At 43.8% G+C, this 16067-nt stretch overlaps 1 protein-coding gene across 28 annotated transcripts in view; it reads left to right on the top strand.

The window, feature by feature from the left end:
- Positions 1 to 16067, top strand: part of SCRIB (scribble planar cell polarity protein) — a 120985-nt gene that overhangs the window by 85442 nt on the left and 19476 nt on the right. For 8 of the 28 annotated variants that reach the window (XM_082324208.1, XM_082324192.1, XM_082324187.1 and 5 more), the window contains 9 exons: positions 345 to 413; positions 3668 to 3814; positions 4423 to 4464; positions 5342 to 5470; positions 7221 to 7328; positions 10677 to 10724; positions 10963 to 11128; positions 14091 to 14259; positions 15874 to 15963. In XM_082324208.1, coding sequence (XP_082180334.1) covers positions 345 to 413; positions 3668 to 3814; positions 4423 to 4464; positions 5342 to 5470; positions 7221 to 7328; positions 10677 to 10724; positions 10963 to 11128; positions 14091 to 14259; positions 15874 to 15963 — 968 coding nt within the window. Of the gene's footprint in view, positions 1 to 344; positions 414 to 3667; positions 3815 to 4422; positions 4465 to 5341; positions 5471 to 7220; positions 7329 to 10676; positions 10725 to 10962; positions 11129 to 14090; positions 14260 to 15873; positions 15964 to 16067 lie in introns of those variants that run through there. The other 20 variants (XM_082324199.1, XM_082324194.1, XM_082324211.1 and 17 more) reach the window with 12 other exon arrangements.

The raw sequence follows: 16067 nt of genomic DNA, 5'->3' as shown, positions 1-16067 counted from the left end.
AGTTGAGGGCTAAAGAGAAGTTAGGGGGAGAGGATTCCTGGGGATGTCTTACAAAGCAGAAGGCTTTAACCTGATTCAGTTGGCCTTACAGGGTTCGGATATGATGTCAGTTCCAATGATTAATGTCATTCCCTTGCTGTTTCTAGCACTTTTTGCAAGTTTCTGCCATGTGACGGCTGCTGTTGGGCCCAATGCTAACTCTGCTCTCTCACGTTGAGGTGGCCCTTAGTTGGCCTCGGGCTGGATGTCAGTGGTCTCCCTTGCCTCCGCGTCTCACTGCTAAGGGAGAGGCATGGAAGTTGCTGCTGTATGGTAACTATCTAGCTTTGTCTTCTCTCTTTCAGGCTCCTGCGGGCGAGTCTGGGACAGGAAATTCCAGGCGTGAAACCCCCTATTCTCCTAGTAATCAGCAGGTGAGACTTCCCCCAGGACAGGCAATATGGGGAAAGGCAGGAAGGCATGCTTCCAGGGCAAGATGACACCAGGGTAGATGGGAAGAGGAAGATGGGTATGATTTCCATCCTTGAGAGTGATACCTTTGAGGTGGAGGGGTATCCATCACAGGAGGCAACTAGAGAACTAGGGGAAGAACTCTGCTCTTTCAAAATATCTCAGAGACCCAGGAGTATAATTAGCTAGTCATAAACTCGGTGGAAAGTTACTGCTCTGAGGGGTATCTTAATTTGCAGGGTAATGAGCAGGGAGTACCTAGAATGACTACAAAATGGTAGTTGTCTTTTTTGAGAATGGCCTCACCAATGCCTTATACGGAGTCTTTAATTCTGGCAATTGGTGCGTCAGAAGAAATGGAGAAGTCAGGATTTGGAGAATCATCTCAGGTCTGTAAACCAGTGCTACTCAGTCTCCCAGAGAGATTCCTAGTTCTGTTTGTGACGCTGCCAGCAACCCGCATCAGCTGTTCGGGAGAAAATTGAAGGATCCTGCAGCACACAATTACAGGTTTGCCTACCCTTAGGGAATGGTTTTCTAAAACTCTTTGGTTAGAGGCCAGCTTTCACTCTGAAATGGGAAGTTTCTTTATTTCTTGTAACTTTTGATTTTTTTATTTTTATTTTTTTTTTTTTGGTAAGCATTACCTGTTCTCAATAGTCATTCTTATTTCTCATATCAACTCTGATCTTTTCTTTTAAGTCATGCTAAGTCTTTGATTTCACTTTTCATCCTATGGCAGTAGGTTTCACAAGTTAGTTGAGCCTCTTGAAATTAAATACTCTTAAATGGATTTTTAAAAATTTTCCCTTCACAGTCATTACGTGTTATTCTTTTTTTATATTAAGGGGCTGGAATGAACAGAAAATCATACTTTGTACTCTATCCTTAGTCATTTTGTGTCTGTTGCATTCTTTTTGGAGTGCAGCTGCTCTCCAACTATTTGGTACCACTAGCTCTGGCACTTACCTGATCTTTAGCTGAGTCATTTCAGTTCTCTAAACTGGAGAAAAGCAGTCTGCTTTTTTGCTAGGTTAGTTCAGCTTAGTGAGATGAATTGCATCATCTTGGGGTGAGGTGACAATTAACACTGACTCAGGAGAAGGGTCGGGACCATGTGTCTGGGAGCAGTGAATAGGACAGTGGAGCTGTAGCGAGCAACTGTTCAGTCCCTCTTCTATTGCTTCCTTGGCCTATCTTGCATCTCCGTCAGATCCTTTGAAATTGAGTGACCACCAGGGACACAATAAGATTAGAAGCAGATAGTATTCACGGTAGTAATACTATTTCAATGCTTTCTGTTCCAGCTGCATATGTTTACTTATTTGCTTTTCTGACAGCAGTTGCATACTGATTGGAGGTTTATTTTGGGCTGTTTGTAAGTTTACCACAAGTGCAGATTTTCTTTGAGATTGGGTTCTTTCTATCTAGAAGGAATGGGGTGGGGCTGATACTCCTCATTCTACAATAGGAAAGAGATCTAGATACTAATTTGCTCTGTCTTTAAAAATCCTCAGCTCTCAGTTGAAAAAGAAGCCCAAATCCCAAAGGGTGGCCATGTAGCTGCTCACAGAATGATTTAGGATGGAAGGTCTGGTCTGAGACCACACTCAGAGCAGGTCCAATTAGATCAGGTTACTCAAGGCCATGTCCAGTTAAATTTTGAACACCTCTAGAGATGGAAAGTCTACATCTTTCTAGATGCCAGCTCCGATATTTGACTACTTTCATTGTGATTTTTTTTTTTTTTTTTAAAACTTGTATTTGGATGGAATGTCACTTGTTCCAATTTGTCATAGGCAACTTTCATAGTACCTCTGATGTTTTTGTTTATCAGTGTTTTGGCATTGGAGGCTCAGTGCCGATGTCCTTGCCACTAGCAGCCCTCTGGCTATAATGCCATCTGCTCTTCTAACTCGGGGTGGGCTTGCTCAATGATAAGTGGTCTTTAGAGTCTAATGGTTTGTCATTATCCAATTCCTGTGGCAACAGTGACCGCTTTGTCTTCTCATAGCAGTCACTGCTCTGACAGTGGAAACTTCCCAGGTGAAACTGTTCACTCTCTCCTCTGTGGGCTCTGGGAAGAATAAACAAAGTCTCACTAATGCATTCTATGGAGTTAAGAGCACCTCAGGAGCATTTTGTGCAGATGCAGGTGTTTGCCTTTCCAGTTTTAAGCTGGATGTCTCAAATTCCCTGTTGTGTAGCCCTTGCTGTAATTCGTAGTTTATTCTATCACTTCAGGTTTTTTGTATCATAATTTCTCTGTAGCTTGAGCAACATGTTGAATAATCTAGACAGCTTTTTTCTTGTTTTTCATCTCTCTGTTCAGAGAGGTGTATGCCATGAGAGATTCTATTAATTTCTTAAAGCATTTATAGCCAGTTTCATGACTTTGTCCTTTATTTTAGCCTTTTAAGGTCTTCAGCAGGTTTGCTCACTGCTTTCATTTCTGAGATCTAGTCTGTGTGTCATTTTAATACCTTTTTTTCCTTACTTGGTTTATGGCTGTTATGAATTAGTGACTCTGGTAGTTGTTCTTGAAGATGCCTTGGTGTCACAATGCTGAGCCATTAGTCTTGCTAGTGGCATTCTCAACCCTGCATTCTGTACATGAGCTTTCTGTCATGTTTACATAATCCAAATACTTTTTGGATCAGAGCCTTCCACAGCAGTCTCCTGCATGTCAGGTAAGGCTGTATCTGGTAGATTTCGTTTTCTCTGGACAAGGAATGTTATACAAAATGGAACAGGTCCAACAGGTAATACGGAAGGACACAGGGCAATCATAAGCCTTGTGGCTTGTACATTTTCTGGGGATTCAGGAGACTTGACCTTCAAGTTGTTGCTCCGGAGTAGAAGTTCCAAAGAATTGCATCTCTAATTCTCTGCCGCCATCTATTTTCAATGTAAATTCTTCAGTTTTGACATCTTGTAGTGCAGCCAGAATTTACAGGCTATTTCAGAGCTCTCAGAGAACTACTGAGGGAAGTTGAATCCTTTGTCCTGAGGCTGGCGTCATGATGGTCTTGACTGGCCTTGAGCTCTGCAAGCTTCTGGTGGGGGAGAAAGCAGGCAGGGGGAGGAAGGAGGTGTTTGTGGTGGGTCTGTGTGTGCGTGCCAAGAAGGGCAGAGGGACTTTCTCCATGACAGGCAGCAAGGAGCTGCATGGGGACACTGACAGCTCTGGTTAACTGCAGTTTCTGTCCTGGGAAAGGTGCTTGTCTCAGCCTCTCAAGCGGAAAACCCAATCTCTTCGTTTTCTCTCCCATTCTCTCCCCTGACGATCTTCCCTGGCGTTGCCCCTCTCCAGATGCCTGCAGCCCCTCGGCCTGCTCACCTGTCAGGCAGGGAGACCCGCTTTGTAAGTGCCTGTTGGTGTGCAGTGTGCGCTGCTGCTCTGTGCTGCTCTCACCCGGCACCGCTGCTCTTCGCCCCTTCCTCCAGCTCTGCGTTCCCCGGCTCTTGGGCTTGGTGCACGCTGAGGGCTTGCTGCGGAGAGCAGTGCCTAGGGCGGCAGGCTGAGTCACAAGAGGTTGTTCCCTACTAGCCACTGCTGAGATGGCATCTGTAAGTGCTTCCTGGCAGAGCAGCTGTGGTGCTGATGGCTTTGCTCAAGCTCAGTAGCAAGTGCAGAGGGCAGGGGATGTAAACAAGGGCCAGGACCAGCTGAGCCGCAGTGGAAAGCGGGAGGGTGGGGGTCAGTGCCCAGAGATGTGCAGAGAGAGTTGTGAGTGCCTCCTCACATAGCAGAGGAACTGGGAGAAGCTCTTGCGGGTGGGCTCTGGACTGCTCCCCACATGAAGAACGTATGGTGGGGTTAGTATGGGACTTGGGGGCTTTTCCCTGTACAGGGCGGGCAGCGGGGCAGGGGGAGGGGTTGGGAGTTTTGTATTTCTTTTTGTATGGAGCAGGGTAAACTAAAGGCTTCCTGTATGGACTCCAAATTTACACCTGTATTTCTGTTTTCAGGCTTCCATTAACTTCATTACATCACAGGATGACAGTAAATCAGTAAGTACATCTGCCATGAGACCTTATTGTAGTGTCCCTATGCGTTCTCCAGCACACAGAGCTTGCCTCTTCCTTCTGCACGTGCTCACTTCCAGCCCTGCCAGTCTCACTGTTGGCTCTAATTCTGTCTTCTTCAGCCCTCCACTATACCTCAAGTTTGTACAAATGCACTAAGTCTTAAATATTGTCAATTTGAAAACTTGCTGCAAGTGTTTTTGCAGCTTTTATTCCTGTTTACCCTTGCAGCTTTCACTCATGTAGTTTTTGCTGGCTTACTCAATTCCTGCTTTTACTCTCTTTAGTATTAGATGTTTTGTTCGCTTCCACACAGCATTCAACAGTGATGACATCTAGGTCAAATCTCAGAATCTTGTCTCTGCTCTTATGCCTGCATTTCTAATTGGAGTCCTAGCTGGGTCTCAGTTAATTTTCATCTCCAGCTTTTGCCAATACCCATTACTTGCTGATGTTTCCCTACTGCATCTTCCATTCATGACGCTTACATTCTCCAAGCTTTGACATACTCATGCCATATCCTGCTGACCCTTGCAGCTGCTACTTGTATGGCAGATTCTTCCTTGTGTCTTGGCCTTCTCTGTAACTCATTGGTGCTGTCGTGACCCTGACTTGTCTGAATCTCTTTGCCTGTCCAAAATACTTGCACCAGAGGCATTGTTTGGTGTTTGCTTCAGTAGATTTCCCTCTCAGTGTGGTAGCTGGAATCCGCAGCACACCTGAGGAATTGAGCTCAGGTGCATGGATTTGTCTTATTCACTTGCATGGCAGAGACATCTTGCTGCCCTAACTGCTCATTTCTCTCTCTCCCTCCCCTGCCTTTTCCTCTGCCTTTCCCCCTGTTGTGTGGTATTGACACAAGCAGACCAAGCCAGGCGTCATTCAGCCTCTTTCCCGAGTGCGACAAAATGCTGCCTCACATAATTCGGAGGACGGGGACAGCCCCAATCCCTTCCAGCAACCTGAGCTGTGCTTCAGTATCCAGAACTCTGTAAGTGGCCTGCAGTTCCTTCTTGCTAAGCTATGTCTATCTGCTCTACGTTGCTATAGTGCCACTTTTTCTGGTGGGTAGGCTGAACACACCCTCCCAGTGGAGACTTTGTAGTTTAAAGATCGCATGCCTTAGCTAAGGCTGGTCTTGTTTATGCATCAGTCTGGATGCCCTGGGTAAGAACCCATGCTCTTCACAAATAGAGTGACAGTCAGTGCATCCCATTCATTTTTCTAACATAGATGAGCCTCACCAGCCTGCCTGGTGTCTTCACTCACCCATTCAAGAAGTTAGCATTGTTGAAACTGTATTGTGGCTGAAATCCCCAGAGCAGTTACAGTTTTAGATCCTTATTTATGAGGTTTTGCGTTCTGTTGAGGCATAAATCTTTCAGAACCTTTGTCTATCAATGTCTTGAATCTTGGAGCAAGAGCCAAGACCATCTTGCTGATAATAAGTTTTTTATGATTTGCAAAATGATTATTTTTGAAAGATTCATATTCCCTGGGCTCTATGTTGATGGGAGAGAAAGATCTAGGTGTTTTGGTCTTTGTCATGGCAGAAGACTTGTATACCTGCAATATAGCCCTTCTCTTTTTATTAAAGCTTGTATGACATGATACCAAATTAGAGACCTGATTTGCAGACAAACAGCTATATGTAAGCCATGTAATTGTAAAATATGTGAATCTTGGCCAATTTCCCCTGATCCTGATGTGCTGTTCTTTAGTCTGTGCAGAAGGGAACATCATCAAATAACATAATTTAGCCTTAGTCCAGGACAAAGAAAAACTGCAAACACCTGAAACTGAGTTAGTGCAGCTAGAGGGATTGAAGGAATGAGGCAACTAAAGGGGATTTGCTTTCTAGTAGAAAGGAAGGTGGTGGTGTCATTTCCCCCCTACTCCCGTTCATTTCTGTGATGCTTTGAGCAGGTCATCCCAACTCTTCTTTGTTCCTGAATGTGATAGGAGGGGTCACGGGGAAGATAGGTGAGGAAAAGACCAGGAAAGGCAAGTGACGAACAGTAGGAGAGTCCTCAGATGTTTCTGAGTAAGTGGAATTCTGTGATGGGAAAATTTGAGATCAAAGGCAGGTCTTCTCCAGATTATAGATTCCTGAATGGGTTGCCACTTTGGTTTGGGAGACTGTGACCATTACAGAAGTACGTAGAAGTACACACTGGTCATTTCGTAAACAGAAGTACAATAGCCGCTTTAAAGAACAACTGAGACTTAATAGATCCCTTCCCATGAATAAGGCCCCTTTAGTCAGAAATGCCAGATAAGGCCAGGGCTTATCTTCAATTTTCTGATAAACTAAATGTGGCTAGTTCAGCCCTAAGTAGGGGTCAGTCAACTGTATACCTGTCCTATTCCAGCCCCAAAAGCCCACTGATTCAAGTAGGCATATGCTAGTTGAATTGGGTGGAAATCCTTAAGGACTGTGACAGCAATATGGCCCCTTGGCCAAGAGATCAGTCACAAAATTCTGGTCAAGTCAGTGAGGATTTGTACCACCAGAAGTATTCCTCCACCATCCAAGAAATAAAACAGGTCTGTGATACATGTGCTGCTGTATGTAGCATGTATACAATATGCTGCTCATGTTTCTGCCCAAGGCCACAGGAGCTGTCCCTTATATATTCCACTCTTCAGGCTTTGTTGGCTGAGAGTTGTGCTGTGTTTCCCCCATGTTCATTTTTTATAACATCTGTGGTTATCTTTACCTTCTGTCTTTGTCCCTGCAGCAAAAGCCACCTTCACCACCCTCTCCTGATGAGATCCCCATCAATGTCAAGCAAGCATACAAGACTTTTGCAGCAGTGCCCTTGTCACACCCTCTGCTCGAGACACAGGTAACTAGCGCTGGCTTGGGGGGATGTTACACAAACAGTGGTACGAACAGAAGATTGAGCATTGCAGGTGAGCAAGGGAAGTGTGAGAGTAGGAAGGAGGTAGTGATTTGTTTTCTCCAAAGAAAGCTGTCGTGAAGGAGAGTAGGAAGGAGGGACATGTTGAGGTCCCCTTGGAAGCTGGAGTCTGTTCGTGTTGCAGACGGTCACCCTGCAGAGTCCTGTCCATAAACATATCAAGTCCTGAAAGCTCATTGAATTTCATGTCACTGGTATTCTTCCTGGACATTAAGATGCTGTTGTATAACCGTGCTGTTCTGATACAAAGAAACTCTCTGAACTTCCAGAGTCCAGGGCCAGGCTAAACCTGTTCTGAGGAATTTTTTTATTAGATTTTGATCTTTAACTTAATTGGAACTATTCCTTCTCCCCTCCATGTATTTGAATCATGGAACCATTCAGGCTAGATGAGACCTCTGGAGGTCATCTGCCTCGGTCCTCCATGCAAAATAGGGCAACCTTTGAAGTTGTATGATGTTGCTCAGGCCCAGTCCACTCGAGTTCTGAATTTCCAAAAATGGAGATTCTGAGGTCACTGTGGGCAATCTCTTCCAGTGTATGACCATCTCTTCTGTGAAGAGTTTTTTTTCTATATGTTTTATCAGAATTTCTTTTACCACAACTTGTGTCTGTTGCCTCTCATCCTTTTGCTGTGCAACTCTCAGAAGTCTGACCTTGTGCTGTGTAACCTTCCTCTAAGAAGTTGAATACAGGAATGAGATCCCCTTCTCCTGAGCCTCTTCTTTTCCAGGCTGAAAAAGCACAGCCTTCTGAGCCTGTTTTCAAATGTCATGTCCTGCAGCCCCCTAAATCATTTTGACTGTCTTCCACTTGACATGCTGCAATTTGTTAGTGACATTCTTGTACTGAGGAGCCCCAAACTGGGCACACTGCTCTTGTAAGTGCTGAATAGAGAGGAAGGATTGCTTCCCTGGACCTGCTGGCTGCACTCCAGCAGTCCAGTATGTGGCCAGCCCTTACTCTGCAAAGGCATTATCCTGACGTATGTTCAGCGTGCTGTTGAGGCATCACCCATGCTGTCTTCCCTGCCTGTCCTTGCTGAAGGGCTTGTATCCATGCATGGCAGCACTCCAGTTATGCAAGATCTCTGGAGCTGTCTGTTTATAGACAATCATACTATCGCTTCATTTACTAAACTAAAGAAGCAAAACACTGTCCCCTTTGACACCTCATGTTTGGAAAGACCCTCAGTTCTCTTAATCATCTTGCTGCTTTCCTTCTCACCTGTTCCCATCTGAATTCTTTCTGGCATATCTTTGATGCAAATGAGATATCCTGTTTCACAGATTTCTTTCTACTGTGGTTTTGTTTGTTCTTCTTTCTTTCTTTCTTTCTGAATCATAATTGACAATACCTTTCATAACATGTCAATAGACCGCGCTCACCTTCTTCATAATCATGCTATACTGGGAGCTATGGCTATTCTGCAGTGACCCGCGACAGCAACTTTATGTTATATCTAAGCTAATCCTGTCCTTGCGCTGTCACCTTGTCCTGCATTGGTGCTCATCTGGCCTCATATTGATCTGGCTTGGTAAACTGATATGGGTCACAAATCTTCCTTTACTGTTTGTAGGGTTGATTTTTGGTCATTTTAGCTTTATAGACTGATTTACTCAGATGACTGTCAGTAGAAGCTCAGGGAAGTTGTTAGCTAAGTCCAGGATGAAAAAGAACTGGAACTTGTCTCTGTTGGCATCTGTGACCCACCAGATGACCTAAATTCATGAGTGAGATTGAATCTTGTACACAGATGATTTCTCCAGCTTCATAGTCTCTAGCTGATGTATTGTTGTTTAAGAAACAGTTACTGATGCTGAAGTAGATCACCTTGTATTTTGCACTATTAAATTAAATTCTTTTCATCCTCCTCAAATCAACTTGTCATTCCAGGATGGTATTTCAAACTATTTTGAATTTTGACAATGCTTGTCCCCATTCAGTGGAGTGGGATGAATGAAATAATTTGCAGAGGTCTTGGACAATTCTGCATTTCTGTGAGTCTGTATTCTGGTCTTTGCCATTCACAAATTTTGTTCACACCTTCCTGGTTTCTGAGTCAAATTTGGCAATGAAAATGTTAAGCAAGGTTGGACACAAAACTGATCTCTGAAGTCTCAGACAAATCTATGCAGTTCCTTTGTTTCAAAAATTATTTATATTATCAAAGGAGGATATTAGATTAATCTTCATTGCACCTGTTCCATTTTAATATTTTCTATTTATTTTTGTTTTAATTGTATTCATCTGTGAATATTTATCCTGTTGAAATTGAACAGACGGATAGCTCCACTGCTCAGATTATTTTTGCCTGCTTCTTGATTTTTAAGAATATATTAGCTATTTTTTAGACATGAACTGCCACCCAATTAAACAAGTCAATTAAAAATCCATGCTTGTCAGACTTGCAGTTTCACAAGTCATTTAACTCAGAATTGTTGAACAGTTATTATCTTATCCCTGCAGGTGAGTGTATTAAGCTCTTAGGTTTTCTTCTGTGTTAGCAGCAATAATTTCTATTTCCACACATTTACTTCTTAGCTAGAAGCTGCTTTTTCTTTTTTTTTTTTTTTATTTTCTTCTTACCTTCTTTGTTATTGTGCTCCTTATTTATACAAAATTAAAACTTTCTGTTAGTTTTTGAAGTGCATTTGAATAAAGTTGAAGTTGAAGGTAGTCCACTTGCTTTCTTCTTGTGGTTCCTTTTCATTTGTATAATTAAAAAACTTTCATATTTTTAATAACTTTTTGGCAGCTCTCATTTTACCCTTACCAATTTCTAGTTCACAGATGGATTTTGTGGATCAGTTTCTTTTTCTGCCCCCTGTAGTTCTACTCATCCAATATTCTGTTATTTAGTCTGGTAAATACGGATTTCTTTCTTTCCTGACGGTGTTTCCACTTAGAAGTAAATTTGTGATAGTTGCGTCTTTGATTTAAAGAAAGTCTAAGCCTCCTCCATCTTTATCTAAGCTCTTTGGTCTTGTTCTTCACCTATTTCCCCATGTTTTTCAGTTTCTGCCCTTTTAAAAGTTGTCACCGTCTGTTTCTGTTTAGCCCTCAGTTTAACATAAATCCTTATTACTCATGATTGCTAAACCTAAAGTGGCATTGTCTTGTGTTAATTCTGGGACTGTTTTGTGAACCAGTCCATCAGCTAATGTCCAGGACTGCTGCTGTTTATCTGGCATTGGTGACACTTGGCCGGAGAGCAGGAGTGGTGGTAGAAAACTTTCTTTTTAGAACATGCCCGTTTCTCTGTATTCTTAGGAATTGCCTGGTCAGACCAGCACAGAGAATCCCAAAACTGCCTCGGAGGTGAGTTCTGGTGGCAGCAGCTGGAAGTAGGATGGGGACTCTCAGAGGATTGAGGCTTTCGGGGCTGTGGATGTGGAGACAGGATTGCAGCATGGGCACGCAGGGGAGGGCTGTGGAGGAGGAAGAGGGTGTGGAGCATGTGGCTGGGGGGGCAGGTGTGGGGCACACGTTGGGGAAAATGTGGGGAGGGAGGTTTGGCTCAGTTGCTCTGTGGGCAGTGCCAGTGTGGCTCTCGCAGGTGGCCACGCACAGCCCCAGTGGACTGCACAGCCCTGAGCAGAGATCCTTCCGGGAGAGGCAGAAGTATTTCGAAATTGAGGTGAAGCAACAGCAGATGGATAAGCCTCCCAAGCGTGTCTCCTTGGTAGGAGAGGATGACCTGAAGAAAATGAAAGAGGAGGAAGGTATGTTGGAATCTGTGCAAGGAAATTTGGCCTGTTAAGTGAATCCTTTCTCTGTGGGAGGCATGAGAGAGCACACAAACCAGAAATCCAGCACTTCCAAAAGCCCGTGGGTGGCTATTCATAAGGCCTGGTAATAGCTTGAAGTAAGTGAATGTTAAGGAGTTTTGTGGATGCTGCACTGTTACTAAGTGGACTGGTGGAAGTGCTGTGGTGTCAGGGTTTCCTGTAGTTGGTAAACACTTCAATAAAATTTTAAAAAGCTACTAGAAATAATGATGTTTCTTTGTAAGCTGCCCAGGCTGATATGCAGCAACATCCTTACATAGTACATGACAGTTGAGCTTTTATTGCTCAGTATGCTGTTCTGATTTTGCACAGGGCTTGCAACAGGAGGGAAAATTACTGCTATAGTTTTTGATGTAATTTCCTCCTGCTTGAGAGTTGTTTTAAAAAGTGATGAGGAATGATGTTAAGTGAAAAAAAAAAAAAAAAAGGCCTTCTACTGAAATCCTGTCCTGTTCCATAAGAAAATACAGGTGGAATTGGACTTCTGGGTTTGGGAGCTGTGACTCTGTTGCTTGCAAATATTATCATAGAATTTCTTTTGTAAATTGTTGGGGTTTGGTTGGTTTGGCGTTTGTTTGTTTGTTTGTTTTTCTTTTTATAAATAGCTAGTCTTCTCGTTCTCATCTTCCTTCCTATATTCCTATTCAGAGGCTGTTTGTGAATTTGTCCAGAGCATTAGAAACCACCTCATTTTCACTTAGTAGTTCAGGAACATGAATACATTTTAAGACAAGAGTAAGCTCATAAAAGATAGAAAGGAAGGTAAGAAAAGGAAATTGCAACTTGTCATTTCGGGTTTCTTCAGTGCGATGTGGCCAAAAGAATCACAGGTCCAACATAAGAAGTTATCTGGGTATGTCAGACTCCTACATCTCTCTTTTAGCCAACAGTAAAAGATGCAAAGATAAAGATAGAAAGTATGGAAGGAGAAACTATAGAGTAATGATGAGTTTCAGGCTTGCATTTCAGCTTGTTTTGAGATTTGCTAAGTGGGGTAGATGAGGAGAAACATCACCTCTAATCAGAATATCTCTGAGTACTAGAATTTTAAAAAAAAAAAAAAAAAAAAAAAAAAAAATCCCTGTGAGGGAGAGAGATCCCATGGTGAAGATTGTCCAGACAATAAATTTAAGTTTTAGCTTACTCAGGATGAAACATCCAAATCAAGTATCTCAAAGTGGTAAGTTACATCCTCTGGATCTTTGTAATTCCAGCACTTATACAAGTATTTCTGCTGCTTTGGGCTCCCACTGCTAGCAAAATGCAGCATTAGAAATTTCAGCATATGGGCACACCTACTTGCACAAGTGTTCTGTTTGCATTTGTTTATTTTAAAAACATTTAATAAAAGAGGCCAAGCAGTGTTATTACTTTGCAGTTATGGTAGGCAGGTCAGAATAAAATAGAATATTTCAGTTGGAAGGGACCAACAATGATCATCTAGTCCAACTGCTTGACCAGTTCAGGGCTGACCAAAAGTTAAAGTGTATTATTAAGGGCACTGTCCAAATGCCTCTTAACCACTGACAGGCATGGGGCATTCACCACCTCTCTAGGAAGCCTGTTCCACTGTTTGACCACCCTCTTGGTAAAGAAATGCTTCCTAATGTCAAGTTTGAACCTCCCCTGACCCAGCTTTGAGCCGTTCCCAGACGTCCTGTCCCTGGATCCCAGGGAGAAGAGAGCAGCACCTCCCTCTCCACTTCCCCTCCTCAGGAAGCTGCAGAGAGCAACGAGGTCGCCCCTCAGCCTGCTTTTCTCCAAACTAGACAGACCCAGAGTCCTCAGCCGCTCCTCATAGGACATGCCTTCCAGGCCCGTCACCAGCTTTGTTGCCCTCCTCTGGACCCATTCGAGTACCTTCACATCCTTCTTAAATGGTGGGGCCCAGAACCGCACACAGTACTCGAGGTGAGGCTGCACCAATGCTGAATACAGCAGGATAATCACCTCTCTTGACCAGCTGGTTATGCTGCGTTTGACGCACTCCAGGATGTGGTTTGCCTTCTTGGCTGCCAGGGCGCACTGCTGATTCCTATTGAGCCTGCTGCCAACCAGCACCCCCAGATCCCTTTCTGCAGGGCTGCTCTCCAGCCACTCCTCTCCCGATTTATACTTGTGCCTGCCATTACTCTGTCCCAGGTGCGGAATCCAGCATTTGTGCTTGTTAAATTTCATGCTCTTGATGATTGCGCAATCCCTCTGCAAGGCCTCATGTCCCTTGAGAGAGTCAACAGCACCTCCCAGTTTAGTATCATCAGCAAACTTGCTAATGGTGCATTCAACTCCTGCATCCAGATGGTTGATAAAAATTATGACCAGAACTGGCCCTAGAATTGAACCCTGAGGAACACCACTGGTGACTGGTCGCCTGCAGAGAGCAGCCTGCTCTCTGGCCCCTTTTGTCCCTGATACTCTTGTGACCTATATGTTTGCCTGCCTAACGGTTCTCCCAGTCCGCTGCCATGTGTGGAAGCCCATCACAAGCACTGCAGGCTTTGGTCCCTATAGGAGACAAGTGGGAAGATCGGACTCAACACGTGTATGCAGATTCCATGGGCTGTCCACTCTGGGGAAGGGGGCAGAAGAGTCTGCACACAACTTCCAGTTTGAGGATAAGTAGACTCAGCATGATGAACTGTTGGAAATCTGTTCTAGAGTGTCCAGGAATAGAAATTTAGTGAATAAGGAAGGAGGGACTGAGGGAATGGTGTAGAGTTTGTTATATCTGAAGCATTAGTGGAGTGGAGGAGAAACAAAGGCATCCATGGAGAGAGCACGGACTTAAAAGAGCACAAACTTGCAGGGGTGATGAGCATAAGGACCTGCTGAGAGGTTGCATCCTTGTGGGGCTTTAGCGAGTGCTTTGTGTTATGAGTCTGTCCTATTTTGGCAGCTCGAAAACTGCAGCAGAAACGTACCCTTCTGTTGGAGGAAGAGGCAGAAGAGGATGAGATGGTAAAACAGGTGCCTGAGATGAGCATGCAGTCCAGTATCATCATTGAAGGAGTTGAGTACAAGATTGAGAGACTAAATGGAAGGAGCATCCAGGCTCCAGCAACTCGGTAAGACAAGACTGGTAGCTCAGTGCCACCCACATGTGTCAGAGGTGTCCCAGTATCAATAATTTTCAGGGAAGAGGGCTGGGCAGTATTTCTTCTTCAGCATAGAAATGGGCAGGTTCTTCCAGCTCTTTCTTTTCAGAAGAATGGCTCCTTCAGCTGTGCACTTGGGTATGTAGAGATGTTGATTTTTAGAGATAGCTAATTCAAGATAAGCCCTGATGCTGAACCTAGGTTTGGGTTTTTAGGGTTTTGTTTCCTGGTTCTCCTGGACTTGTCCTCCAGATTGCCTTGATGTTGTTTTTCTAATTCTTGGGCATAGAACTGGGGAATGAGAAAAGGCTTGTCATAAGACTTCCGATAAAAATAAGGTTGCACTAGAATAAAGCTGAAGCTGTCCTTATCTGACTCTCTCTTCTGAGTCTTTGGTACAGACATTCTTCTCTTCACACTTTTGTTATCAGTCTTACAGTGGCTGAAAACACTTACCCTGTCATTTTGAATCTCATTTCTCTCCATTGTTTCTGTCCAGTCCCTGTTGCGGAACTTCTCATGTAATGAATGCACTGAGACCTTCCACCTCCGGTGCTGACAGGGCAGCTCTAAGGAAGGACAGCAGCCAAATGCAAACCAGCTTCTTGGTTTGATGTGAAGGCCTACTTATCCCTACAGTTCTCATATTGAAATGTGAGAGGTTAGAGAACAGTTAGGCTGGATCCATCAGATGACTTCGAGTTGCTCATTATTTATGCTTGAAAAAAGGCAAGGCAGTGGAATAGACTGATTTTGTGTTTATTGAAATATTTTTTTGTCATGCTAGAACAGAAAATGAAATTAAATCAAAATAAACTTGAGCAGTAAAAATAAGGGCTCAGAGTCATGGTAAACTTTCTCACTGCTATCTGAGCCACAGTAACTGTGTGCATGTTCTTAACCTGTGGAAAACAGGTTTGTGTGACCTCCTTTCATTATAGATGAAACTGAGTAGTATCTGCATGTGCACAACTTAAGAATGCAGATGGTAACTACAGCTCAGCTGATCTGAATTTTGCAGTAATTTGGTTACGAGCATAAAGCCTCAGTGTGTTAAGCCATTGTGCACAGAGTGACTATATTGAGAATCACTGTTCTGAGATCACTCAGGATTCGTCCCTAACCCAGATGTACATTCACTTACAACCCAGGAGGGTCATCCTTTGTTAACATTCATGTGTATCTGACATCAGCAAAGGGAAAAGCTGGAAGCAGCCAGGCTGCCCATCACGGAATGGCAGCTGGAAAGAACCAGGCTAGAACTGTGCAAGACCTAGCCAGCAAACACTTGAAGTGTGTGTGTAAGAGAGTGTGTGTGTGTGTGTGTGTGTGTGTGTGTGTGTGTGTGTTAGTGGATGGTTGACCTCCAAATGAAGAAAATGAGTTCTAATGTTAGTGTGAATATTTATGAAATCAACACGGAAATGCTTGCAGTAATGGAGAAGGAGCTGTTGAGCAAAATCATTAAGGGTTGTGTCTTCAAACTGAACTAGTTGTTGCTTTCTGGGGCTTGGATCTGTTCTGAACCTTTCTTGGGTATGCCAGCCTGTGGTACTGTTAGCTGATGTGCTTGTTTTGCTCTAGGGCCTCTGAGGTCAATGAGAACAGCAGCTCACAGAGGAATTCACTGGAAGAGGGAATCAAGCCTGAACAAAGAACCAACTCTATGTCTGGGTAAGTGGATCAGCAATGTCCTTTGCCTAGGAGCTGCCAGATGATGGAGCAGATGGCTCCTGCTTTTTAGCAGACATAGGCTGTAAAAGGAAGTATTTTGAGGA

This window comes from Platalea leucorodia, assembly GCF_965183815.1.
Source record: "Platalea leucorodia genome assembly, chromosome: 1".
NCBI classification, from domain to species: domain Eukaryota; kingdom Metazoa; phylum Chordata; class Aves; order Pelecaniformes; family Threskiornithidae; genus Platalea; species Platalea leucorodia.
Note: the sequence above shows the minus strand (reverse complement) of the source record. Positions and strands in the feature narration are given on the sequence as shown.